We start from the raw sequence: 27,177 nt of genomic DNA on the forward strand, positions 1-27,177 counted from the left end.
CAATGCCTCTCTCCTTTGGTTATTCCTCCTTGCTGCTGTGGTCTACGCAGAGATGTTGGTTTGCTCCACACCCCAGAGGGAGTGTCCCAAGAATGACTTATGAGGGCCCCCAGGAAGGAATAGGGGCACCATGTGCTGCCCATGGGGTGCACTGCCCTGGTATTGCTCTCTGTGCATCAGGGAGGCAGCACTGAGCCCAGCTGTGATCTCCTGCCTTTAGCGCGCCTCTTTCTGCAGAAATCAGTCCTGTACCTTCTGTGTTTAGCACCTTGTCCTGACCAGAGAGTCTTCTGCTCACTTACTGGAAGCAGATCTTAGCCTGTCCCTGCCCACAGATCTTTTCTTATGTTCACATCTAAATAAACACTTTTTACAGGAAGAAACAGCATTTTAAAAAATTATTTTCACATTTAATTTTCCACCTTTCCCTTGTTCTCTGGTTTTTTTTAAAGTAATAAAGATGCTCTCTGTTGTGGTTTAACCCCTGCCAGCAACTGAGTCCCCTGCAGCTGCTCACTCACTCCCCCCGGTGGGACAGGGGGGAGAACTGTAAGAGCAAACCCAAGAAAACTGAGATAGAGACGGCTTAATAGGTAAAGCAAAAGCCAAACACACCAGCAAAGCAAAACGAGGAATTAATTCACGGTTTCCCACGGGCAGGCAGGTGTTCAGCCATCTCCAGGACAGCAGGGCCCCATCGCCTCACGGTGACTTGGGCAGACAAACGCCATCACTCCCAACCTCCCCCCACCTCCTCCTTCTTCCCCCAGCTTTTTACACCGCGCATGACACCATATGCTGTGGGATATCCCTCGGGTCAGTTGGGATCAGATATCCAGGCTACGTCCTCTTCCAACTCCGTGTGCACTCCCAGCCCCCTCTCTAGTCCGATGGGTGGGAAACAGCAAAGGCTTGGGTTCTGTGTAAGCCTTGCTCAGCAGCAATAAAAATATTCCTGTGTTACTAACACTTATTTCAGCACAAATCCAAAAGACAGCCCCATACTAGCCACCACCGAAAAATTAACTGGATCCTAGCCAAAACCAGGCCACTCTCACATAGCAAATATTGCATTGTCTCACAGCAGAGTAAAGGAGAGGGAATCTCAAAGGTCTCAAAATGATGCCACTCTGCTTCCCTTTCCAAGTCCAAAACATGAAGTGATCCTGGAAGTGATTGTTAAATCACTTGTAGGATCTGTTTTCTGATAATGGTCCAGCACGGTCGGCAAATCTGTGATTTGCATATGAATACCCAAACGGCATAGCCAGCTGGAAGAAAGAAAATCTGAGCACCAGGCGTTTTGAGAAGTCCTTTGCTTGTGTTCTCAGATCACTTTTCTGTACCATTGACAGGACTTGAGGTGATTTGACAGAAACTCTTGGAAATCGTGTTTTTAGCACAGTTACAGAGAGAACTCCAGAAATGACAAGGTTTCTTCTCCAACAAAAACTTAAAGCATGGTTATGCCCCAAGTTAGATCAGCTTGTTCAGGGCCATCACCAAGTCAATTTTAAAAAGTCCGACAGATAGAGCTCCCACCATCTCTTTGGGAAACCTGTCCTATGGCACAGGCTGCACAAGAGAAATACGGACTGGTGACAGAACAAGATCAGACTGTCTAAAGTTAAAAAGTGATTTCTGAAACTTTTTGCTGTACCTGAAAATACGCGCGGTGCAGTGCCTATTTTTATTAGCAGCACAAAATTTTAAACCACTTCTTTCTCTCCAGATTACCATGACCTACACACTTTTGGTTAGAGGAACTGCCTCAGGCAAACACTGGGCAGATGCTTATCTATCGTAAATCCCCACAGATCTGTTAACTTCAGCAGGATGCCAGCTACTCACGGCCTTTTCAGGCTTGTTTTAAAAAAAACCCAAAATCAAACCAAACAAAACTTGAATTTGAGAAATAACCAATTTTCTCATCTGGGGAGAGACATTTTTGTTACAGGCTCAAGCAAAACTCCAGCAGATTTTGGAAGGTACTTGTAAATAGGGCATTACTTAGTAATTACCATGGTGATTGCTAAAGGGTCAGAGAGAGGCAATGAGAACAAAGGAGCCTAGGGAAAAAAAACAGGGGCTCTTTGTAAAAGTATTCAAATTTTGTCGGCCACTGCCAATAAGCTCGAACTATCCTCACTTTACACTTTGTTTTTTAAATGAAGACTATTTACATCTCTCGGGCATGGAATTACAGCGGGCTAGCGCTGGGCCCTACCAATCGCCCATCAGCATCAACCCCCAACATCTGAATGCATCAGCGGCAGCGGCGCTCGCAGCTCACCCTGCTGCCAGGCGTGGTTTAACACCCAGAGGTGCACTGTGCATTGCTCGGGCACACGCACGCACACAGTGCTGCAGCTTTTATGCCTTTTTAAGTATAATTTTTCTTTCCTCGATCAGTGCTTGACCTACACTCCCCAGCCTGGGCATCCACCTGGCTGCGTCCAAGGCCAGGAAAGAGCCCGGAGAGGCTACTCAGCTGTAACCGGGAGCGATTTTCAAGCTGGGAGCTTTGCCTCCAGCCTCAGAGCCACGCTGTGGCTGTGCCTTTGTCTCTCCCTGCAATCCATGCTGCAGGCTCTGACCCGATGTCTTTGCTCCCCAGCTGTGCCTCTGACTGCTTTGTCGCTAAGGTCTTCTCCAGAAAACTCTGAAGAAGAGTCAGAAATTCGGCACACTAAAGGGCTGGGTGCCTGAACCTACCTACTGAAACACCTTGTTTTTGTTGATCAAGTAAAGTCATGCAAAGCGTGCTGAAAGCGGCAGTTTCCCGGGAAGGGCAACAAGTGTTTTGTTTACTAATGCTCAGTATTAATCACAGTTTAATCAGTGATTTCCCTAGGTTTAAAGAAAAAATAAGGAGCAGAAAAAGCACATTTTCGTTGTCTGTGTAGAGCAGTCCTAGAAAGCTGTGACATTACTTCTCATGGGGTTTTTTTGCTTGTACCAAAGTGATGCTGAGAGTCTTTGGTTCCAGACAAAAACCCAGAGGAGACGAAACTTAGGTGAGCTTATTTCTGTCTACCCGTACAAGATTCTCTCTGCAAAACAAACCTCCCAACTAGTGTTCCAGCAAAGGCTCTTCATATTCTTCCAGCTCCACCCCCAACCCTTTCTCTCCACATTCCTGGCTTTTTCACGGTACTTCTCCTTCTCTTTCCCCTCCTTCATACGTTCCCAGTCTTACCCCACTGCTCCCATCTACTAGCTCCAACACTTTTGCTCCCCTTTATCTCCCTCCTTGGCTGATGCACTGTCTGTGACCGCGAGCAAAGTGCTCTGCAAGGACAACAGTGCAGAGCATGTCTTGGGACAGGGATCTGGTTAATAAATTATACGACATTGCCACTGCAATTTGTTAGAGTTTTAAATATCCATATTTGGGTGAAACAACATGAAGAACACTACTAAAAAAAAAAAAACCACCAAGAATTTTCTCTCACGTGCACTGGGAAATTTGCCTCTTAACTCTATAGTTTGACCTGTCTCCTCTCCATCCCATGCTTAAGTGCAAGTTAGAAAAAGCCAATGTCCAGGACAATGTGGTTCTGTCTACAACAAAGAAAAAAGAAAAAAAACCCACAACAACTTCTTTCCACGTAGCCTATTGAAGTAAAGCAGGACATTTGCAAGTATATTGTGTTCACAATATGGCAATTAATTAAATAATTATACTTAAATAATTAATTCCCAGCTTCCACAGCAAGCAATTAATAATTCCCTCTAAACGACTGTATTCTATCATTTTCTATCAAGCATCAAGTTTCACTAGTAGCTGCAAAGAGGGCTGAATTACTACACTGGCAAATAGTAACTTGTCTTTAAAAATTTGTTATCAGTGACACTGCCTGTCCACAAGCCTCAGAGTCTTTCTGAGGCCGTGGGCCCTCAGCAGGAGCTTCTGTCAGATGCCAGTGACACCTGGTGTGAGCCAGCAGAGCACACCGGTCCCAGGAGGGTACTTGGGAAATACTGAGTAGGAGATGTTCACCCTACCAGAGATTCAGCTTCTCAAAGCTGTTGAATGACTGCCCAAATAGGGCATTTGATAGGCAAAATAGAAAGAGCTTATTTCCATGCCAACAGTGTCTGATGGCTATTCAAATATACCCATCCGGAAGATTTTCATGAGGTGCTGAAATTCACAGGCTTCAGGGGAGCAAGAGCCATGCAAACTTCCTAACACCTGCACACCAAAAACAAAACAAAACAAAACAAAAACAAACAACAACTAAAACCACAAAAAGACTCCCACAAACAAAACAACTAACCAACAACAACAACAACAAAAAACCAAACAAAAAAAACCCAAAACAAACCCAAAACCCAAAAAAATCCAAACAAAATAAAACTCCAAACCCCCCCCCCAAAAAAAAAAAAAAAAAAAAAAAAAAAAAAAGTACAGCAAGTAATTTTCAGCTTATAGAAGAGCTTAACTTCACTTTGCATGTTTCCAGAAAAAGCCAGCTCCCCCTTTTTCAAGCATCTGATGGATCTGCACTACTCCCAGGGATATCTTGGTGGTGCAAAGGCAAGAATGGGCAGCTTATTCTATTGGAAAGAAACTAAATTCTCCTAAATTCAGCAGGAGAACAAATAAATGGATCATGGCCATCCAACTCAGGCTGCATCCACACAGCTTCCACCAAGAAGCTGCCTGCTCCTTGCTGCCCACATCACATGTGGTGTTTTCTGTTGCTTCATTTTGTGGCACCATGTCTTATGTAAATGAGGCTCCCACTGCAGGTGTGCACAGCCAGCTTAACTATTTAGGAGTGCTGGCACAGACCTCAGTTTGCCTGATAAGCTGTGCTTCTCCTCAGGAAACCCAGTATGGGGGGTACCTTACTTGCTGCCAGAGCCACTCCTGGCCTGCGTCCAACCCCTTGCACGGCATTCCCCAGAGCCTCTGCAGCAGGGCCCCAGCTGGGACTGGCACACAGGGCACTGTTGCCCCAGGGCACCACTTGCATCTTTCCTTTGATGGGCTTCCCAAGCTTTCCAGCAGTCCCGTGCTCCCTTTTATGGTGGTCCCTCTATGATGGGGCCTTGCCTCGTCCTGTGTCAGCCACTCCCTCTAGTTCAGCACTACCACCTCAGAGCACCAATCCTGCACATCTCCCAAGCTGTATGACAAATCCTTTTGCCATTATGCTGCTCACACCAAATTCTTGAGTGGGGCAGGGTCCTATGAGAAGGGTCAGTTGTGGTGTTCTGCTCTGAGAGCCTGTCCTGTTCACCTCCACCTGCCCCTGTTGCAGCTCACCTGCTGCAGGTCCTGTTTCCCTCCAAAAACCAGAGGAAGTGCTGGGCTGTCAGGAAAGCATACTCAGTGACCTGCCCAGGTGGAACCATGGGTGGATGGAGGCTAGGGCTGCCCATGGCTCTTTCCCCAATTGCTGGCCTGAGACATACCCTATTTTAAAGCCACCGTGATGTTTTGGCTTTTTCTACTGAAGAATGACCACAACAGTTAACTCAGGCCTCCCACACAAACCTGGCTATATCCATGTGATTCTCTCAGCAAGCAATTCTTTGTCCCCCTGCAGCCCAAGTTTCCCATAGAAAACTCAACAAAGGGATGAGAAGCTGCAGTAATTTGGAGAAACAGCATCGATACTAAACAAGCAGGCCACTGATGGAAAGTGAAACTTTGCCCCCACTAGACAAAGCAAGTGAACAGCTGGTGAAAATATGCAGTATCCTTGTAGTATGTTGCTTTCCAGCCTCTCTTCTGCAAGTGATTGTACTCTATGCTCAGCTGCACATCAGTTCTCCCTCAGAAGTTTCACCTTGGTCCCCGTACCACAATCTAGCCACAAAGAGTTTCCAAATTCCATGCAAGTGTCACCTCCCTGTTCTTGCCTCCCACTAACTCCAGTTAGGTGCAAAATATCTTAAGCTCAGTCCTTTTGGATACTTCTTTGTGGAATGTGTTCTGAAAATGCATGAAGGATGTCATGCCATCACCCGTCTTATTCCCAGAGGCTCAGGCTTATGGACTACCCTTAGATCTTAACCACAAGCTGCAGGTCGTGTTAAGTTCCTTGTCACAAAGTATCACGATGTATCTGGCTTTGATGCTCTCCACACTTCTAACAGCAAGGTCCTGGCACCAAACACACAGCCAATAAAAATTCAAAACTTGCTGAGCCTTGAGATGGTGGCTGTGCCATGGGTATATGCTATCACTAGATTTGCATTCAGCTAGTATGATCTAGGATTTTGGGTTTGCCAGACCTTTAACTTGGAGGATATTAAATACAGCCCTGCTGTTCCTGAAGCACAGAGGTAAAACTTTTCCTCTCCTCAGAGAGGAGAGGAATTTTGATGTAGAAACAAAACTATCAATGTGCTGTATATGAAGGGGGTGTCCACACATTTAGTGTCCACTTCTTGTTTGGTTGAAGTGGAAGAAGCAGCTCAGGTCACAGGACTAACAAAGATCAGAGTGTGCCTGTAGTCCACCCTTGAGGTATCTCAATGGTGTTGGTTTTTAACATGGCAACTGTGTGGGAGTGAACTGGATTTTTTTCCATAGGTGGAAATTGCTCTTGAAGATCCAAGCATATGGGATTTTGGTTGGGGTAATTCTCTAGCAACTACCAGTACTAACAAACTCCATTCTTGAGAGGCCAAGGCACAGTGCCTTTGTGCAGGGTACAGCTCTGCAGTGCAGTGGCTTCACAGTCAATGGTTACTTTGTCCAGCTAAAGGCTGCAGACCTTAGTGTCAACAGGATCTGAGGTGAGAAATTTAGACAGAAAAAAATAATAACTCTAAACTTTTTCCCAGAGACAAAAAGAGAATTCAAGTGATAGATTCTGTATGGGTAATACTATGTAGATATGATACATTTTTAATTGTATTATGAACTCCATTATGAACAGGTTTAATCAATGCAAGGTGTTTTCCATCTAACTTACTCTTGTCCCTCCTCCAGCACGATAGAATCAAAAGAGAAAACAATGCTTCACAAACACAAACACAAACTGTTCTGCTCCAATAACAGGCACCACTTGACTTAGAGATGGAGATCTGCAGTCTAAGATCCAACCGTGAACTGGAGTTTCATGTTCTCCATAGTTCTCTCCCCATGGGAACTGGTATTCAAAAGAGACACCACTGTTTAAAGTGGGACATATGCCTGCTCCCAAAGTAGATACTTAAAAGTATTTTTAAATAGGTTTATGATAATGTCAGATTGAGGACAGTCTCTAGGGCACCATGTTATACAACTCCCACTTTCACCCAAAAATACTGGCACCAGAGTTTAAGCTGTGTGATGTGGAAAGGAGAAGGGACAAGAGCCAGCACATGCTGTTTGGGTATCCATTTCACTCTGCTTTGGGCTCTGCCAAGGAAAGTGCTTACTTGGGAAAGGATTTTTGTCACCAGCAGGGGGGCAAAAGCAGCTGTTTAGCACACCATCCCTCCTCAGCACACACCTCTTTCATTCCCCATCCTCTGCAAGTGCAAAGTGAAGCACGATCTGACTTTGCCCTCTGGAGGCATGGAATTGGCATGGCACAGAGAGACACAGCCCCAGAGGTGACTGAACTACAGCACTGCCTTTTGGAACATCTGATAGGAAAGTCCATTCCCAGCTGCAGCTTCCCAAGAGCCAGAAGGCAGAGCAATGCTGGTGAGGCAGCTTCATACTGAGGGAGTTGTGTTTTGGTTCATACAGGCTAATATTACCCTAGTCTGCTGTGCACTTCAAGAATGTGGGTATTGGTACAGGAGGTTGATTTTTTACTCTTGACACAAACTCTGCAGCATGTGATTTGAAATACTGCCCAGTGTCTGCATCCAGCTACAGGACACACTACCTGTACATGTGGATCCCCAGCAAGTGCCACTTCTTGGTTTATTCTGCTAGCTCTATAGGACTTCTTGCTATCTCCCAGACTGCTGGGAAGCCACAGAGATAAGCAGGTGGCCAGTGACTCCTGGTTACCTTATTTAGCAGGAAAGGAGGGCTGGAGTTTGTTTGCTGCATGGAAATGGATCCTCACACATACACACACACACACAGATTTTCCTCCAAGCAGATAAACAGCTCTGTTGGTCACCTCCAAGAGAGCAGCGTTTCACTAGGATAAGCAGCTCTTACCTCCCCTTTCTCCCTTAAAAATAATTTGTGTAATGCTCAAGAAGGCTTTGGAAAAGCTTTTCCTACAAAGATAGACTCAGCAGTGCACTTGGGGCTCAGGTTCTGGAAGAACTGTCAGGAGACCCCAAGACATGGGCAGGATCAGGTGTACAGCCATGCACAGCACCTGCACACCTGTGCACATCCTCCTCTTTGCACACACATCTATCAACATCTGTTTCTTGCCTACATGCCCACATGCAAGCCTCAGGTCCAGTCACATACCTGTGTGTGTTGGCATTTGTTTGTATGCACACCTGCCTACCAGTGCACACCCACAAACTCCCACTCATATCCTCATCCTCACACCAGTGCCCTTGCACACCCATGTACCCATGCACACGCACCCTTCCAAGCACACACATGCCTGTGCACACCTGCACACACTTTCCATCTCACCTCTAGGATGTCCTGCCTTCTCCTTTATATTCTGCCTTGCAAGGAACATCATGCCAGCAGGTGAGCAGGCTGTGTTGTCCCCAGGCCTGTGGGTATGTGTCACAGGGGTTGAAGTCCTGGGCAAGCATTCCTTACCAGCTGGCACTCTCAGCTGGGGTCTGACCCTCAGCCCCAAGTAGCTTACCAAATATGAGGGAGCTGGCAGGTCTGTCCCAGAATTAGCCTGTGGAGAGCCTGGCATCTTTTCTGTTGGATCATGGACCTGTGGGCTCCAGCGGCATAAGGAGCAGGAACAAGCAGGTCAGCTCAGAGGTAAAACAGGGGCACAGGAGCTTTGCCCGGTGCCAAGTCGCTGCTGGGTACCATCTCTGAGGGTCCCAGCCTCAGTGAATTCTACAGAGCAGCTCTGCACGCAAACCGCCAAGCCTAAGCCCGCACTTACTATCGCTCCCCACGCAGATCTGCCACCGGGTGTTTTTTTCCAGCCTAATTTGTTTAGACTGCTTGATTTCCGCAAAGAAGCGTGGGGCTCCCTGGGCGACGTTGCCCGGGGTCGCCTGTCCCGCGCGGACCGGCAGCATCCTCTGACAGCGGCGGCCGGCACAACCGGCCCCGACGGCGCCGAGCCCTGCGGGGAGGCGCGTTCAATGCTGTGCGCGCCCGGACAGCGGCACCGGCATCCCGGAGAAGCCCCCGCGCCGCTCGGAGCCGTGCGCTCCCGACGGCGCTGGGGACGGGGACCGGCGGAGAGGGCGGGAGGGGGGGCCGGGCAGGGCGCTGCCCCTACCCGCGGCGGCAGCGGCGGCACGCCCGGCCCTGCCCGCGCCTCCCGGGCGGCGGGGCGTAGCAGGGGGAGTGCCGGCCGCCCGGGCGCGGAACCGCCGGACACCGCCGCATAAAAGCCGCGGTCGCGGAGCGCTGCGCTTCCCCGGCTCGGCTCGGCTCGGTCCGGCGCGGAGCGGCTCCGACGGCCACATGACAGCCGAGAGCCGGCCGCCGCCGGGCCCCCCGCCGCCGCCCCCGCTGCTGAAGGCGGACGCGGTGCCGCAGGGACAGCAGGAGGCGGAGGCGGCGGCGGCGGGGGCGCGGGGCGGGCGGCGGCGCCGCAAGCGCCCGGCGGAGAGGGGCAAGCCGCCGTACAGCTACATCGCCCTCATCGCCATGGCCATCGGGCAGGCGCCCGAGCGGCGACTGACGCTCGGCGGCATCTACCGCTTCATCACCGAGCGCTTCCCGTTCTACCGCGACAGCCCCCGCAAATGGCAGAACAGCATCCGCCACAACCTCACTCTCAATGACTGCTTTGTCAAGGTGCCGCGGGAGCCCGGCCGCCCCGGCAAGGGCAACTACTGGACGCTGGACCCTCACGCCCGCGACATGTTCGAGAGCGGGTCCTTCCTCCGCCGCAGAAAACGTTTCAAGCGCAGCGACCTCTCCACCTACCCGGCCTTCCTCGCCGAGCGCCCTGGGGCTCCCTGCCGCCTCCTCCCGCTGCCCGCCCCGCCGCCCCTCGCCGACCTGCCCCAGGCACCCGCCGCCTCCTGCGCCTTCGCCACCACCTTCCCCGCGCAGGGCTGCGCCTCCGCCGCCCTGCCCCACGCCTGTGCCCCGCTGCCCACCGCTCCCGGGCACTACGCGCCCGGAGCCCACGGGTCGCTGTACGCGCCGTCGGGGCGCATCATGCTGCCCGCCTCCTCGCCCAGCCCCCCTGCGCTCTACGGCCGCCGCTCCCCCGCGCCCTTCCCGCCGCTGCCGCACGCCTACGGCGCCGGAGGGCACCTGAGTGCCGCCGAGCCCGGCACCTACCCTGGAGGCCCCGACAGGTTCGTCCCGGCGCTCTGACCCGTGCCGGACAGGCCCGACAGCGCGGACCGGAGCCCGGCGGACTGCGGGGATCGCCCGGCACGGCTGGTCCCGGCGCTGCCCGGGAAGATGCTGAAGAACATTGGGCTGTACCTACGCATTCTGCCAGCTGTCCAGGCTTCCTGGCGAGAAGTGTCGTATTCAGTCCTGGGGACCTGGGGTGTCCTGTCGAGCCCTGTCCGCTCTCGGCAGAAAAGTCCTAGGGACTCCCAAGGGCATAGATGGGGCAAGCAGTCTCTTCCTCTTCTACAGCCTTTCCTGGGGCAGGTGCTCAAAGGTTCCTGCCAGGTTCCCACCCTCCCGGCACACCCAACTGGGCCCCTTCTGGTCTGCCCAGGAATATTTCACGTTTAAGAGTCTCTCTGCTGTTGATGATTTTTAAATTTTTTTTAGAGAATTAAATGTCTGTTGGTGACGTGAAGAAGGAAGGCAGGAAGAGGCATTCCCTGGCCTCCTGCAGGCAAAGCGGTAAAAGTAGAATGTGTGGCACTGATGTGGTGGCATGTCCTTGATAGCTATTGCATTAGTCCCAGGCTTCACACCAGCAGTGTGGCCAAGGCTTGGAGAAGGTTTGGATGCCAGGGCTGCAGAAAAACGCATCAAGTCACATTCTTCTAGGTGTTGTGCTCTGTGCTGCAGGGATGGGAACAATGGTGGGATTGGAACTACAAAAATTTCTACCATGAGCACGCCCAGCCCCTCTAAGAGGGACACATGGAGGCTGTGGGACCTTTGCCCTTGGAGGTCTCTCCAACTTGACTGGACAGAGCCTGATCTGCCTCTGAAGTTGTAATCATCATTGAATTTGGACTTGTTTTGAGTGGAGACCTGATCCTGAGGTCTGCAGAGGTACTTACAGCCTAAATTACTTTGATCCCAAGATCAGCCCAACTCTGTCTATAGCCTAGAGAAATTGGCATATATAGGAGAAAACTTTTGTTTCTGAAATACAAGGGGTGGGTTACGGTGCCTTTTCATCTTCAGTTGCTCCACTTCCAAGCTTTCCTGAGGTTGAAGAAAGTCTAGAGAAAGATATGGAGAGGGAACAATTAATAGGAATGTTTTTGTGAGACAAAAGCTTGAAACTAGATCAATGGTGAAACTCAATCATACCCCTCCCAACAGGATCCACCACCCCGGAAAAGGGTCTGGATCAGTAATTGATACACTGGGCTCTGCTTGAGGCTGTGGGTGTAGAGGGAGCCAACATAGCGCTGCTCCCAGGTCTTCTTATACTGCTCCTTTTTCCCCTCAGAGGTGGGGAGCCTGTGTATCCAGGGCCAGGAGGAGGTTGGTGAGAAGATCCTGGTGGGGCCTTGTATGGGGAGAGGGAGTGAGAAAGTGCAGCAAGAGCCTCAACAGGAGCTTTGGAAAAACACACATCAGAGTCTCTCTCACCAGGGAAGGGTATAGATCATAGTATAACTCAGATTGGAAAACTTTTTGAGAAATTTCTATTCCAATCTGATACCCAAATCAGGGTCAGCTATGACTCAGACCAGTAGGCTCAGCCCTATGTAGTTAAGTTTTCATCACCTCCAAGAATGGAGACAGCACAGTCTCTTTGGGCAACCTGGCTGTCCTTGCGGGGGGCAGGGGGGGAAGAAGTTTCTCCTTGTATCCTCCATTTAGCACTTCTCCAGTCTCATTTCATGTTTACTGTCTCTTGTCCAACTGCTGTGCTTTGCTGCAAAGAGTTTTTGATGCCATGAAGACACCTGTACCTTCTGCTCTGCATTTTTCAGATTAAGTCCTCAGCAGGAAGAAATTTATGCAGAGGTAGCTTCCTGGCTTTCTGTGGGTGCTATGGTCCACATATCCAGCGGGACATGAGAGAGGAAATGGAGTGTAGCAGGAAGGTGGTTGGGTGTCCTCACGGCACAGCGTGGTGTGGAGAAGAGTAAAGCCCTCTGCAGTAGGCAGGCAGGAGAAGTTGTATGTCTACTTTCCATGGGGCTGTGAGGTAGGACATCAGTTTTGGATTCAAGGGTTCAGAGTGCCGGGGATGACATGTGGTGAGCCAGCTCCTGGGTTGGGAGGCTGGGACTGACCTGATCGCACTGTCCTGCATCCATATAGACATGTCTGTGGCACTGCAGGAAGCTGCTGTCCCTACACAGAGCTGGGGAGGCTGCTCCATGTACAGAGCCAGTGGAGGGGTGGGCAAGCATGAGCCCCACTCAACTCTTTGGTGTGCTGAGGTCAGTCAGATTTTTCCTTTCCTATCCTTTCTGAAGAGCTACGTTGTATTTTCCTTGTTCTTCCTGGTCCTGGCACATCCAGAAGCTGCTACCATGCTGGAGAGAACTGTCTCAGCCAGGGGCAGGTCTCCCTAGCAGCTGTGCTAACACCTCTCCCAGCTCTCCCTTCACCATCTGGAAGACGATCTGTACACCTAGCTGCGCCAGCTCCTAGTATTTTTGATAGCTGCTGGCTCTGCTTTCATTTCCTACAAGGACTGGACTGTGTTACTCTGACAGCAAGCCATGCCAACCTCTTGCTTATTTGGGGGTAGCTGGGAGAAGAACTGTCCTGCCTTTTAATGCTTTCTTTCCTTCCTGTAGAAGCAGTTATCAATGTGGACCAGGTAATTTTCATAGAACCATAGCAATGCTGAGTTGGAAGGGACTTACCAGGATCATCAAGCCCAGCTCCTGTCTCTGCACAGGACACCCCAAGAATCACACCATGTGCCTGAGTATTGTCCAAATGCTTCTTGAATTCTGTCAGGCTTGGTGCATGCTCACTGGGGAGCCTGTTCCAGTGCTCAGCCAGCATCTGGGGTGATACCCAACCTAAACCTCCCTTCATGCCTCCATGAATCTTGTCATTGATCATGACAGTGAAGAGCCTAGATGTCTTCTGGCCTGTGTTCCCCTCATTTTGTTCTCTGCTTCAGCTCTTGTGGCAGTTTAGAGCTCAGTCTAAAAAAAGATCACCAGTGATGATACTGGTTTTGTGGAAGATGCTTCTGAGCTCAGATAGCATCTGCAGGCAGTTCAGGGAGCAAAACTCAGTGTCTGAAGGACAAGCCTGACAGTGCTTGGTGACTTAGAATGCACAGATTGGGTAGGTTCAATTGCGTGTTTTTTTGCAGAGAAGGCTTAGATGCTTGTTCTTGTTTTTCTCCAGATATTTTATACCTACAAACTAGGGAAACTGGGCACATCTAGATGGTAAATATTTTTCAGCATGTACAATGATGAGCTTGCTGCATCAAGAACCTGAGATATGGTAAAAAACTGCTTAAGAAAGACATGGTTAAAAACTGCTTCTAGAAAGCTAGAAACCCTGGGCAGGACTGTGAAGAGCTACTGGGACCATTCAAGGAACTCTATATCTGTGCGGGATCTGTGCGGGATCTGTGCTTCGAGGTTTTTGAGGCAAAACCAGACAAAGTTACACCTGCCCTTTGCTAGTGCTGGCAGTGCTCCAACCTCCTGCTTGCAGCAGGCCTGAAGACTCCAGCAATCCCTTCCCACCAGCACTGCTGTGGTTTTGTGGCTATTCCAACCTGAGTTGCTGTGTAGGTTCAGGTGCCAAGGGTGTGCTGAGCACTGCAGGTCTGTCCAGGTTGTGCCTTGTGGCGCTGAGATGTGCTGCCCCTTTGCCCATGTGTGACATGGGACTGCCTGACCACCGACAGAGGAAGATACGCTTGTCTTGTTCTTGGGGAGCCATGGGGAGGATATGGGGATATGCCAAGGGGATATGCTAGACGATTGGATTTCAGTGTATGCTTGTGCCATGGGGATGTTAAACATGTGGATCTCAATGTGTTTTTGTCTGGCACATTGCTTGTAATTCTCACCACCAAGAATAAGAAAAAAATTTGATTTCTATAATTTTTATGTAAATATCTGAGAGCCTTCCTTTTAGCAAAGTTAGTGTAAGTTTCAAACTACTCTTTTGATTTCAGAAGAGTCCAATAAATCTGGATTGTAAACCTGTAGGAAACTCTTATATGTGAGCACTGATGAGAAGAGAGAGGGCCCTTGGAAGTGCTCATTGCTCAAAGGACAGAGTCTCTCAGTTCTTGTTCTGCCCAAGTTCTGGTATAGTCAGGCCCTGAGCAGACTTTGAGAAAGAAATGGACTGTACAGCCTAGGAGAATATTATATTCTATACTGGAGATTTATATATATATATATATATATATATTGTATTTACTCTTCTACTTCACTTGAAATAGAAATAAATCTTTGTCTTGTTTGTAATGAAATGTCTTTGAGTTTACTCTTTCAAGCCTTCCCTGTACTCCTGAGACTGGGAGGCATATAGAGCAAGATGCCTGTCATGTGGTGCTCATTGCTTTTCACCCTGTCTGTCTTACCTTGGCTTTTTTTCGTCTGCTGAGTTGCTGAAGACATCAGAGGGAAGGAGCAGGGATGGGTCAGCAAGGCCAGGCCACAGGCGGGGTGTCAAACTTCTGCAACCCACTGAGTCACTAGTCTGCTTTGAGGGGTCTTCTGTCAGGCCACAAGCATGCCCCAGACATCAATGCATGAAGCTCCATCCCACCCACCGGTCTCTGCTGGAAAAAGGGACAGGTTGGGAAGGCTATTACCTGTGAGAGGAACAGAAGCTCAGAGATGGGCAAGGGGATTGTTTTTGGCATTAATTACTCTCTTGATTGCTCCAACATGGAGCTGGGCCAGCTAGAGGAGGGTGTTACTGCTGGAAATATTATGTTGGCTGTCCTGTGGCAGCAGCACCAGAAATGCTTGGTCTTGCCTCTGCACCCCAGGCCAGTTTTTTTTTTTTTTTTGGCTGCAGAGATGGAATGCCTGCAGCCACAGGCTGACACTGTTCACCTTATGCAACAGCAACATCTCTGGGAACAATTCATCAAGCAATAACCATAGCTAATGGGGGATATAACAGGCCTTCAAGGGCAACTCCACACCTCAGGATGGTGAACTGGCTTCCACATAGGTAAGATGATGGCAGATGTTGTCCCTTCTTCTGCTGAGAGGGTGGTGACTGGCTCCCTGAGGATGTTTGGGGGATAGTGAATTCTGCAGCTGTTGCCCTGTCAACAGCCCAAGATGCCTGGAGGGCAATGAATGAGATGAGAACAGGTAGCTTAATCTGCCAAGTTACCAAAGAGCAGATAGGAAAGACTTCTTCAATAGCTTTGGGACTCATAAGTATGATTTATCTGCCTTTGAAAGTGACAAGGAGTAGATCACTTCTATCTATGAGAAAGAGTAGGCAGGGGAGGCAGCTGCCATTTGGCCAGGAGGGAGTAACTTGGAGAGAGTCCAGAGCTTTGTGAGCTGTAATTGGAGGACAGTCTGTGTAGCAGGAGTTGGGGTTTAATTGTATCAATTACGTAGAGCTGCCATGTCAGTGACCCGGGAGGGCATACCACTCATGCAGCACCTGGAAGTGAACTAATGTGAGCACAGGAAGGCTGATGGGGGTCTGACTTTACAGAGTGTGGTGTATGAAAATACAGGGACCCGTGCTGGCACAAAGAACAACTTTACACACTTGTCTTAGTGTGATCCTGAAGCCCTGATTTGTTGGAAACCATCTCTAGAGCTGATTTCTTAACTCAGTCAAATTGAAATGTATATCTTCTCATGTTCAAGAAATCAAGGTGGGAGATGGTGGCATGTGCTATACCTGGAGGCTGGTGTTATTTTTGGGAGTTACTTTTGGATGTGGTGCAGTCATCCAACCCCTCTTTGTGTGGGCAAACTTAGGGGGAGGGAAGCCCGACTCAGGGCTGCCAGACTGAACTCTCACCACTTCTGCAGCATTGGAACAGGGTGCAGTTGGCCATCATGAAGTGCCCTGGCCACACTGCTTGGACTAAGAGGAAAAGACGCTGTATCCTACCCTCTTCTGATGATAGGAAGTTAATAGGGCTATAGTACGCTCAGGGCCGTATATCTGGCTGAAAATGGGCATGGAGATGAAGCAGGAAAATTAACTGTGGGCTCGCTCAGAAGAGCTTACTGAGCTCACTGCTATCCCTTCTCTGATGCCAGGAAGCTAAGATTCATTAGCCATTTAAGAATTTACATAGCTGTTGTCTGGATGTGAATTAAACAAAGACATTCTAATTGATTAAGGAACAGCTTCTGACCTTTTCTGTTGAGTGTCAGCACCAGAGCTCTTGGTCTGGCTACTGAGACACAGTTTGTTTGGTGCATGCACTCCTCTGAGTCAATTGTCCTTGTGGCTGGATCTTGCCAGGACACCATCTGCATCTCATGTTGACCTCTTCCACTAGGGAAAAAGTGCTTGTGAATCCAGGCTGTCAGCTTCTGAGGTTAACAAATGATGTCCTAGGCCCCATATCACTTCTACAGCCATATATTTTAGCATATAGCCTGTCATCAGGCTCACTGGAGTGCCCTAGAATTGGCCAATTAATTAGTGGCTCCCTAACCACCCTTCCTGTGTTCTCAGGTTTATGGCTGCAAGAATAGTGGGGGAGGAAGACTTTACAGGGTATCAACATTGTGATGTCTTCAACAGGCAGATCATGATGTTCTCAGAGAAGGTTTCCTTCTCTTCATCAGCAGGTGCACACTGATGGTGATGATTTCTTCCTTCTCCATCTTGGGGTACCCTTGAGCTTATTTCTGTATGTGTATTCTTTTTCAGTAGTTCCCAAATTGTTTTGGTGGTTTGGTTTGGTTTTTTTGTTCTTCTTTTTTTTTTCTCTAAAATTGCCTTTACTTGCATAACCTGGGCTTGCATTTCTGCAGCAATGAGTGACTGACCACTGCAATAGACTTGGACCTTGGAGTTACAGGCTGGTGTTACCCGGAGTTACAGACAGGTCAAGCCACAGAGAATAAATGCCTAAGTGAGAAGTGCCACCCTGTCATGGTGTGAGAGGTAATGCCTGGGTATTATTGTTGATGTTGGTGGCTTTTTCATGGAGGAAACAGAGGATGATTCAGGGCTTTGACCTTTATGCAGGAAACATTTGTTTAAAAAACGTTTTCCTTCTTGGGTAATTTCTTTTGTATTTTGTTTTCATGGAGGTTTTCTCCACCCTTCCCTTCTAGAGAAAAGCCAAAAGAGAAAAGCCCTTTTCAAGCAGCCAAGGAAAATAGTTTCATGCCTTCCCACTTAAGTGGATATAAGATATAGTACCTCTCTGCCACAACAGGTGCTGAACTTAAATCCAAGAAGAACTTATGCAGTTGGGGAGACCTCATAGTACCTTCCACTATCTAAAGGAGGCCTACAGGAAAACTGGAGAGGGATTTTTGACAAGAGCCATGTGCTAGGACATAGGGCAATGACTTACAAGTGACGGAAGGTAGATTTAGATCAGGTATTTGGAAGAAATTCCTGTGAGGGTGGGGAGGCACAGGTTGTCCAGAGAAGCTATGGATGCCCCACCCCTGTCAGTATTCAAAGCCAGGCTGGAAGGGTCTGTGAACAATCAGGGGGCAAAAGAGGTATCTTTTAAGGTCCTTTTCCAAACACTTGGGTGCTGCCGCTAGGGAGCACTGCCGGCCGCGCCGGGCGGGACGGAGCGCGGAGCACCGCTGGAAAAGGGGATCAGCCGGTTTGGATCCCTGCGAAGGAGGGCTCGTCCTTGCACGGGACGCGGTGCTGAGCTCCAAAGGCGCACACGAGAACTGCGCCCTGAGCCCGCCCTCCAAGTCTGGAGGAGCAAGCAGCCGTGTCCAGAGGCATGTGGTTAATCCTGCACTCAAGCTCCGTTTTAGTGCTTTCGTGAGTTCCCAAGGAGATGGTCTGTAGAGGAGAGAGTTGATAAAAGCATTAAGGCTGCAAAGCACAGATGGCACTGTTTACCACGCAAGCTATATCCTTGTTTCTTTGTGTTTTCTGTGTCCCGTCAGTAAAAACCTGAGGCTGTCCGGGAGAGACACAGGCACAGTTCATGCTCAGCACCCCAGGTCCATCTGGATGGACTGAATTTCAAGTGGTGGGCGTAGACAAGTGCCATCTCCCCTGCCTTATGTGAGCCCACACCAGGAATAATGGATCCAGTTAGGGTAACCCAAATCATTATTGTATTGGAGCTTAAGTGAGGCCAGCAAGGCATAGAGCTTGTGCATAGGATAGGCTGAAGGAATCAGGGTTGTTCTCATGGACAGGAAATAAGCCTGGAATGTAATTTGCAGGCTGAAAGAGGCTTACAGAGAAGATGGAGCTGGGGTCTTCTCCAAGATGGAGAAAGAGGCAAGGAGCTCAAGATGTGCTGAGGGAAAGCTTGGTGAGACATAAAGGAAAATCTTTATTTCCTTGAAAGTGAGGCAGCCCTGGGATGAGAACAAGAGGGGGACAATCTCATGTCTTGACAAAGGTCAGCACTTGATTGGAGAAAGACCAAAGCAGTCTGATCAGACTTAGCCATGCTCTGAGCAGGGGTTGGATTGAAGGTCTCCACAAATCTCTCCTCTCTTAACTTTTTCTACAGTTATATTACTTCCTGGTGAAAGAGGAGAGTCAAGCCAAGTGGTGGAGCACTGATGAGCCTAGCTGGACACACAGCTCTGCTTGGTGGTAGCCCCGGCATCATCAGAGAGGCATTTATTTAAACAGTGAACAGGATGAGAACGAGCAGAGCTAACAAGCTCTGAGCAGGAAGTGGTGGCCAAAGAGGGAGTGGGTATTTGCTGTGTCCAGGATTTACTGCCTAAAGTCAATATTAGTAAATTAATCAGCAAATTTTTCTTATCACTGCAAGACCAGGCACTTACAGGGTGGAATGGCTTTCACTGACCTGTAGTGAAAGCCTCTGGCTCTAAGTTCCTTGCCCACTTCTTTCTGCTGAGGCTTAGCTATGACTTCACTTCTGCTACAGATAGGAAGATTCTTCTGGTTCAAAACATCATCCACAAGTAACAGCCTGCCACAGATCACCCCTGACTTTCAGCAGATGTGGGATACTCCGTATATTAAGACCAATTTCAGAAGTGGGAAGCCAGAGTGCACAAACCAAACAACTTCCCTTGTCCTACAGAGTTGGAAGCATGTTTCCTGAAACAATATTGAAAGGTACTCAACATGGACAGAGGAGAGTCTGGTTCTCCAGGATATGATGTTAGGTTTCCTCTCCTCAGCTGTCATGTCATGGCTTGCCAGTATTCAGGATGGCTTCCCATGCTCTGCAGGAGGGGGAGACAGGACCTGAAGCCCTGAGAAAAGTTCACAGGACCATGTTCAATCCAGCCTAGTTGACATTAACCAATATCCTGCTGAATCTCACTAGTGAGGAGAAGACCACAGTGGTTGTGTCCTCCGTGTACCACAACATGTCTTCATCTGTGTGCCTCAGGAAGCAGGTCAGATCATCCTGGAGGGGCCTCAGGCAGCCCTGCCACTTTACAGCACAGCAAGGATCACTGTGTCAGGCACTTATCTGGCTCCCTGTGCTGGCCCCATAGCTCAGAAGTTATTTCCCTGCACCCATATCCTTCTCTTTGTCAGTAAGCAGGCTGCAGTCAGCTATAAGTCTCTGGCCTCCTCCAGACTTCTCCTTCATGTCAGACCCAGACCACAGTTGAAACTGGATGACCCAGTTTTCACCCAGAGGATGAAAATTTGCTTTATTGGACTCTCTGTCAATGGCCCGATATAATATAATAAAGACATCTGTCTTGGACTCAGGAAGGAGGGAAGAGAGGGAGAAGGTGATTTGTTGCACTAGCAAAACAGCAGCCTCCCTATCCTAGATACAGCTGCCCTTGCCAGTCTGTCCCCAGCTCCATTCAGGCAGCAGAACCTACCTCAAGAATACACATAGACCATCGTGAGTCCAGCTTCACACCTGAACCCCATCTGTATAAGCAATGGCTCTGTTATCTGCCCTCTCAACAGAGAGAGAAGCAGTGCATGGTGAGTTAAAGTGTTGATTAGGAGGGCTTTATCTTTCTCATGTTTAATTGGTGATAAGATTTGTTGTTTGCATGTACACCTTTCTTACTGTCTGACAAAGAAGACAAACTACGAGCAGCTCAAAGAGAGAGTGTGCAGTACCTGGGATGACTCCAGGACTTCCTAGCCACCAAAGGCATCTCCATAGAAATGGGCAGATGTGCTTGCTCTAGTTCTTGTACATCTCTGCCCTCGAAGAGCTCCCCCAGCCCTTCTAGTGCAAAGATTAGCACTGCTGCCCATGTGCGTTTCAAGAGTGAGTGTTGCCCCATATTCATGGACACCTCACTCTGCCAGGCCTTCACCACCTCCTACAGTTCCACTTCACAATGGAGAAGGTGGAATGCGGTTGTTCTGTGCCCTCCTTGATTGATGTGAACTGTAAGATTAGTCTAAAAATCCCCAAAAGTTTCTTCTCTCCAAAATCTAAAGGGCTCTGGAAGCCAGGAGAGTCTAAATGTCTGTAGATGCAGAGTGGGCAGCATGGCTGATTCCCCCCCATCAGCACTATAGAGGTTTGGAGAGATGCAAAGGGCCACTGGCTCTTGCTGATCTCTGCCAGGGCATGTGTGGGGCTCCACCAGGTGGGAGGGTCTCCTGGCCTCCCTGGCAGCAGCCAAAGCCCAGCCTTTCTGCAGCATGATGCGAGCACCACACTTGCAGGAGGACCCCCTACAACTATTGTGATGTTGCTCAACCATAACATGACCTCCAGCCTCTGGCTCCACTTCAGGCCAGTGTAGCCTCAGCTGCCTTCCCCCAGCGCCTTAGACTAAGAGCAAAACTCCCAGATAGAAGCTCCTTCCATTCTGCAAGGCTTCCAAAAGGTCCTCTTGTACCTCAGATATTTGGAGTTGTGGGTGAAGGTTGAGCAGCTCATGGCAGAAACAGAGATCTTGTTCAGCTGCTGCGGGTATCAGTGACTCAAGGGGAGAGCAAAACCTCATCTACAGAGAGCAAAATAGTGTCAGGTTACCTGTGTGGGGGAACCCATCCCTCCAGGAGCTGCCCATGAAGAATAGAGCTGAATTTGCTTTGGTATGGGGCTGCTGAATGCTTTCTGCCTTGACACCCACCAGGTGCTTTAGAGCTTCTGTCTATGTAGATCTGTAGAGGTCAGGATTTCAGTGTGGGGAGGCTGAGCAAAGAGCTGGCAAGCACTTGCTCCTCATATGATGTCCCTGGGACCAAAGCAGAAGTGGGAAGTCTCCATCTTGTCACTGGAGAGACTTTTACTGGTGTCACCAGTTAGATGTCACATATGCTGTGACACAGAGCCTCAAGGGCTCTGGGACAGCAGCAGCCACATGTCCAGAGCCATAAAAAAATTCTCCCAAATCAAGGGTGCCCTCAGAGTCTGGCCAGCCTTGTGCTCTGGGAGACAGGCCCTTGGGAAGTCAGACAATGGCAATATAACCTCCACTCCTCATCAAGAGGAGAAGGATCCTCTGTGTCAGGATATTACAGGAATGTAAGAGAGCCTCTTCCCTAGCTATGCACAGGAACAAGGACCATAAGACTCTAAACATGGGGAGAGACATAGGGAGCCCCATTACCTCCTGGCTTCAGGAGAAATCCTGTGTGAAGACTAGGGAGACAGGAAGACAATGTCTGTGCAGTGTGTCTCCTGTCTTTGCCCCAATGGCATTTTCCTGACAAAAGTGTATAATTCAGCCAAGTTTCAGCACAATGCACTCAGCTATTCTCAACCATATTTTGTTTGTTTTACAAGGTCAGAGTGAAGCTGCCCAGAAATTAAAAACAAAAAATATTTCTAGCTTAGGAAAGATGTTTATTGCAGAGCAAAACAGGCTATGAGAAGAACTTTCAGACAAAAACAAACAAACAAACAAAAAAAAAATAGTGCAAAGAGTGGTGATGCTTATAGGGTGCAGCAAAAAGCCCAAGCTGGGGTTCTCCAACCAGCTAAAAATCACAGTGGGTGTTAGCTTTGCAATGCCACTCACATTTATACAAATAAGAAATGACTTTCAGAAATACAGATGCTGGATTGTATGACTGAACTGTACTGTGGCAGAGCACTGTAAAGCCTTCCATGGGCCCAAGGAAAACAGCCTGCTTGCAGAGAGAGCAGGAAGCTTATAAATCATAGGCAACTTCCTAGGGGCTGCCTCTCTAGCCAGGAAGAAGCATAGAAAGCTGACAAGGAGAGTGTGGGTTTTATGACTCCCAAGAATGCACCTGCTCAAAATCACTGTGCCATACTTATCAAGTTGGTGAGGCAAGAGTCAAAATAAAAAATATCCCCAATCAATCAATCGATCAGAAAGTTAATACAGAATATGTGTGTTGAATTCATTATCCTGATGGTCATTTTCCAGAGGAGTATTCAACTCCTCTAGTGTATCAGGTTCTGCTGGTTTCAGCACATCCTCTTCACCTATAAAGCATGTAAAAGGCAGATCATTTCATATTGAGGGACTCTCATGTGTTTACCTCTCCGTTCTATGTTAAAACAACTTCATTCCCTTCCCCTTCCCCCCCCCGCCCCCACCCCAATCCCCCCAGCCCCCCCCAATCTCCTGCAACTGCCTGGAGAAGGTGTTAAGTAGATCAGGGTGAACTGCCTGCTTTTCAAGGGCAGTCCCAGTTGTGGAGCAGAGTTGGAAAAGGGAAAGCACTGGCAGGTTTAAAGCCAGAGTACCAATAACCACAATCCTGATGGTTGCCCATTTCAAGACCTCGGGGCTGGAGGCTGGACACCCACCCCAGAGCCCAGGATGCAGAATAGCTGTTTTCCATGGCACGAGGGTACCCCCTGCACAGACATTGCTGGAAATGCAGTAGTTGAGGCTCAGAGGATTGTCACCTCCTCTGAAGAAAATCCTAGTTTTGAAGCAACCTGCATGCTTGAGCAACTGACTGCTAAAATTAATATAATCTACTTCTCCCACACTAGATCTGAGAGCAACTCCTGCTGCAGTAGCTGTAAATGAATTTTCTGCCCAGACACCAGCTTGCCATTCAGACCAGCTTAGTGCCCCCCATGCCTCAGTCCTGGCAGGTTTCAAAGTAGTTGCCTGCAGACACCCACCCCTTGTCCCAATGCCCACTTTGCTCTTCCACCATCCCAGTGTCAGTCCTGAAACAGATGGACTGTGGACAGATCACGTCCAGACTTGGCTCCCCCAACCAGCTTTGACCACAAAAAACCACATCCGCTCTCCAAAGAGAAGAGATCTTCACAGAGATACCCCCTGCACTAATATGGCTCTTGGCAGAGCCACAGAAGTGTTCATAGGACAAGGAATTATTAAGGACCAGGTTCGCAACCCCATTCCAGTGACTGACAGTAGTGGATTTGTTATGACTTCCCTGGACTTGGAGAGAGCCGTCTGTCCCCACACCATCCCCCCACCCTTTCTCAGCTAGCCGAGTTTTGTGGGGCAGGGACCCATGGCCTGGAGATGCTGTGGAATTGTTGTTGGCAAGGTGGGCACCCATGGCTGACAGTGCTTAAGAGGCAGCACTGCACTGCCCCTCAAGCCACCATGGGCCAGAAGTTCTGCAGCAACTCACCAGCAGGGTCCAAGCTCTTGTCTGCCAGATCCCCTTCCATTGCCTGCATCCCATCAACCATGTTCTGGACGGTCAGCATAGGTGGCTGCTGTTGACACTCTGGTTCAGGTAGTGCTGGCTCAGAGGGCACTGGCTTAGCCTTCTCCTGTGGTGGCTCAGAGGGCACTGACTTAGCCTTCTCCTGTGGGTCAGGCTGGGGGTCCACTGCTGGCTCTGACTCCAGGACAGCCTTCACTGCTGCCTGACGGCCCCGTCCTCTTTTGGCTCTTCTGCCTCTCTCTTGCTCTTCGATCTTATAGTCTCTGCCAGGGGATTTCACAAGGAAGATAACTTGGGAATAGGACAAAAGACTTTCCCTTCTGCCCCAAGGCAGCTTTGCTGCGCCCCCCGTTGTGACTATGGCCCAGCTCATCCCAGCAGAAGCTGCAGTTCTGCAGCCCCTCTCCTGAGCTCTGCACAACAGCCTTCTGCAGCTGCACAAGTGAGCAGGAGCTAGGGCAACAAATTTTTCCTCAGCCCACATTACAATTGAGGTTATCTTGTTACTCCCCCATCCATCTCTCCCTGCAGTGCCTGTGTAGACCTTGAGCAGCTACTGGCTCCTGGTCACCTTTCCCCACTGAAGACTGATGGCTCTGTCCTTGGGTGAAGATGGAGGGGGTGGGCCATGTCTGGGCTCAGGCTAAGTGCACCACAAAACCAGTATGACAGAAAAAGTGAGATTTACCTCAGAACCCAGTGAGCTGAATCTTTCTCCAGGGCTTCTATTTTTCTTTTCCTGAGCAACTCCCGGTCTCTCAAGCGACGGGTTATGATGACATCTACAAGGATAAAGTGGGTGCTAATATGACATTCTGATTCCCCCCCTGCCTGGTACTAGAGCACTGATGCAAGATGCCATGATTTCTTTTGTCTCAGAGGGGTCATGATATGGAACTACTTGAGCACTGTATTTCCAGCACGGCCTCAGTGGTAGGATTTGATGACACAGCACCCAAAACTCCCAGGCTCCTAGCCTGACAATTACTCTAGATTTCCAGTTACAATTCCTTGGGGTGACCCATGTCCAACCTACTTCCCTACTGTAGGGATCTGGGGCATGGTGCCTTTGATCAGTACAGACTGCAAGATGATTCTTCATGTTTGCTCCCCTGTTACCCTTTTCCCCAGACAGCTGGAACTGGCCACCACTGAAATTAAGATATTTATTTAACAACCAAGGAGAAAGCCTTGACCCACAGAACAGACAGTCCTTCAAAGAAGGAACAGCACTGTGGGGGCAAGGATGAGCCAGAGGGCATAGCCTTACCCACACAGATGCTCATGTGCATTGGGGGGAGATGGTGATCCAACCAGAGACCAAGACAGGGTTAGTACACACTGCTAGGGTTGAGAAGATTGATCCCAAAAACCATACAAACAGCCCCAAGCTGTTTTGCAGCTGTGAGGAAGACCATGACAGGGCTGAAGAAAGACTAACTGATGTGAGAAAGCTCCAATGCTGGCTTTATTGTTTGGGCAGGATGTGCGAGTTGCATACAGCCACCAGCAGAGAAGAGCCCTCCCCAGATTCCAGTCACTCTCTGACATGCTTTCCTTGGCCAAGGTAAGCAGTGTCTATTTCACTGGTTGTAAGGGGCTCCAAATGGCTTCCCAAGACAAATATCAGCCTAAAAAATGGTCTGAACTTTACTTTTCCATATCTTTGTTCTAAAAGACAGCAATCCCTAATGATTTCTAGTGTAGACTCTAAACTGTGGTAATAAAAACTTGTCTCAAATGAAGGAGTATGAGATCCAGTCCCAGGAGACAAGGGGAGCAACACTATTGCCCTGAGGCCTTCAGGGAGAGGGAATTCTTCCCAAATGTACACTGAAGAGATCACAAAAGAACTGTTTTTCATAGTTTCAACAGACCCTACATGAGTGGAAAAGCAAAACTATGACCTGCTCCTTTCAGATGTAATCAGATCCAGCTCCTTTCACAAAAAGACTTGGCTCACACTAAAGTAGTAAATAATTGAAAATTGTCGTTTTGTCATCCTCTTGATCAGATGGTAGAAGTGTCAAAGTGAGAAAGACTTCTGAGGCTGAGCTGGGATTACAGCTCTTTTATCTCAGGCATTTACTAAATGCAAGAAAAATTGTAGTCCAGGATAGGACAATGCAAAACTGACAGCAGGAGCCAGTCTCTGCCCAAAGTAGACTTTTTACACAAGACACTTCTGATAATTAATAATAATCTTACAGATATTTAGCTTGGAGAGTATTTATGTAGGTCTATGCTTCAATGTCCTCAGCAAAGCAGAGTCAACTTTAAAATGACATCTGACTGCTCAGGACACTGTCCAGGGAAGTTGAAAATAACTCCAAGACAAATGGGAGGTTGTTCCCTGAAGCAGCAACAGAGACAGTAGGGCTCAGCCAGCAGGACATGACTCTGCCATCCACATAGAAAAGGCAGTAAACTCCCTGGGAAGATGAGGTTACAAGTTGCAGGATCTGCACAGGGCCTCAGTTCAGCTACTGAAGTACATAATCCCTTGCACATCCTATTTGCAGCTAAGGCAATTTTCTTTTCCTTTCAAAATGTCTTGTGAGCTGTAAAAGTAATTTTAGGTACTTGCAATCAGTCTCCTTCCCGGTCTATTCTAAGAAAACACTCCTCATTCACTTCTATCTGGTCCAAGAAAGCACTCCCACAAGAACTCCAAAGCTGTAACCTGCCTGCACTATGAAGGAAAGATCGCAGTAAAACATATGCATCCTGATGAAAAAATATTTACTAGAGGACACAAAGAAACAGAAATTAAATGAAAAGAGGAAAAAAAATCAAGCTGTAAAAACAATAAGGCAGTACTGTCAGCCTGCAAACAGACAATCTACTGATGCTCTCTGAAGGACTTAAGTTGAAAAGCCCTTATATCAGCTTCTGCCTTTGTGATCTGAAACATGACATATAAAAATACAAGTATTCACAGTTAAATGTGCATCCTCTACCCCCAAGCATAGACTAATAATGATTAGTTCCTTTCTGAGAAACGCGTGGTAACAAAAATCATGCTCTTTGCTCTCCAAAAACGCAAGTTAGGAATGTTCTCCTTACCTGGCACAGCATACTCCTCACAGGCAGCAGAGGGTGGCGGGGAAGAGTCTGAAGAAGCATGGTCTTTGGTTAAACTCTCCATTGCTCTTTGCAGTTTTAATTAGAAAGTGGCTTAGTTCCCTGGAAACAGCATCTGGAGATACTGCTGCAGCATAATGAGAGCTCGGAAAAAAAAGCAGACTGCCCGCCCCAAACCTCTTATCTGGCCAGGCCACTAGGAGGGT

General features: G+C 48.8%; 2 protein-coding genes across 2 annotated transcripts; one reads left to right on the plus strand and one right to left on the minus strand.

Moving 5' to 3' along the window:
- Positions 1 to 9,541: 9,541 nt before the first annotated feature.
- On the plus strand, positions 9,542 to 10,408 carry FOXE1 (forkhead box E1; the record flags this gene model as incomplete). Its single annotated transcript, XM_083883819.1, has 1 exon — positions 9,542 to 10,408. One exon carries the CDS (start codon positions 9,542 to 9,544, stop codon positions 10,406 to 10,408), a length of 867 nt encoding a protein of 288 aa, XP_083739945.1.
- An 11,671-nt stretch (positions 10,409 to 22,079) lies between these two features.
- On the minus strand, positions 22,080 to 27,158 carry HEMGN (hemogen). The gene is made up of 4 exons (XM_083884472.1): positions 26,954 to 27,158; positions 24,576 to 24,669; positions 23,849 to 24,150; positions 22,080 to 22,709 (listed from the first exon to the last, which is right to left on the minus strand). The coding sequence occupies exons 1-4, from the start codon at positions 27,033 to 27,035 to the stop codon at positions 22,600 to 22,602; spliced, it is 588 nt and encodes a 195-aa protein (XP_083740598.1). The 5' UTR covers positions 27,036 to 27,158; the 3' UTR covers positions 22,080 to 22,599.
- Positions 27,159 to 27,177: the final 19 nt, after the last annotated feature.

Source organism: Zosterops lateralis (assembly GCF_965231275.1).
Source record: "Zosterops lateralis genome assembly, chromosome: Z".
Lineage (NCBI taxonomy): Eukaryota > Metazoa > Chordata > Aves > Passeriformes > Zosteropidae > Zosterops > Zosterops lateralis.

Bases quoted from the DNA above. Each gene is read 5' to 3' on its own strand.
- HEMGN (XM_083884472.1), bottom strand. From the start codon at position 27,035: ATGGAGAGTTTAACCAAAGACCATGCTTCTTCAGACTCTTCCCCGCCA. The intron at 24,670-26,953 runs GTAAGGAGAACA...TTATCCTTGTAG, and splicing joins TGAGGAGTATGCTGTGCCAG to ATGTCATCATAACCCGTCGC. The intron at 22,710-23,848 runs GTGAGTTGCTGC...CATGCTTTATAG, and splicing joins CAAGAGCTTGGACCCTGCTG to GTGAAGAGGATGTGCTGAAA.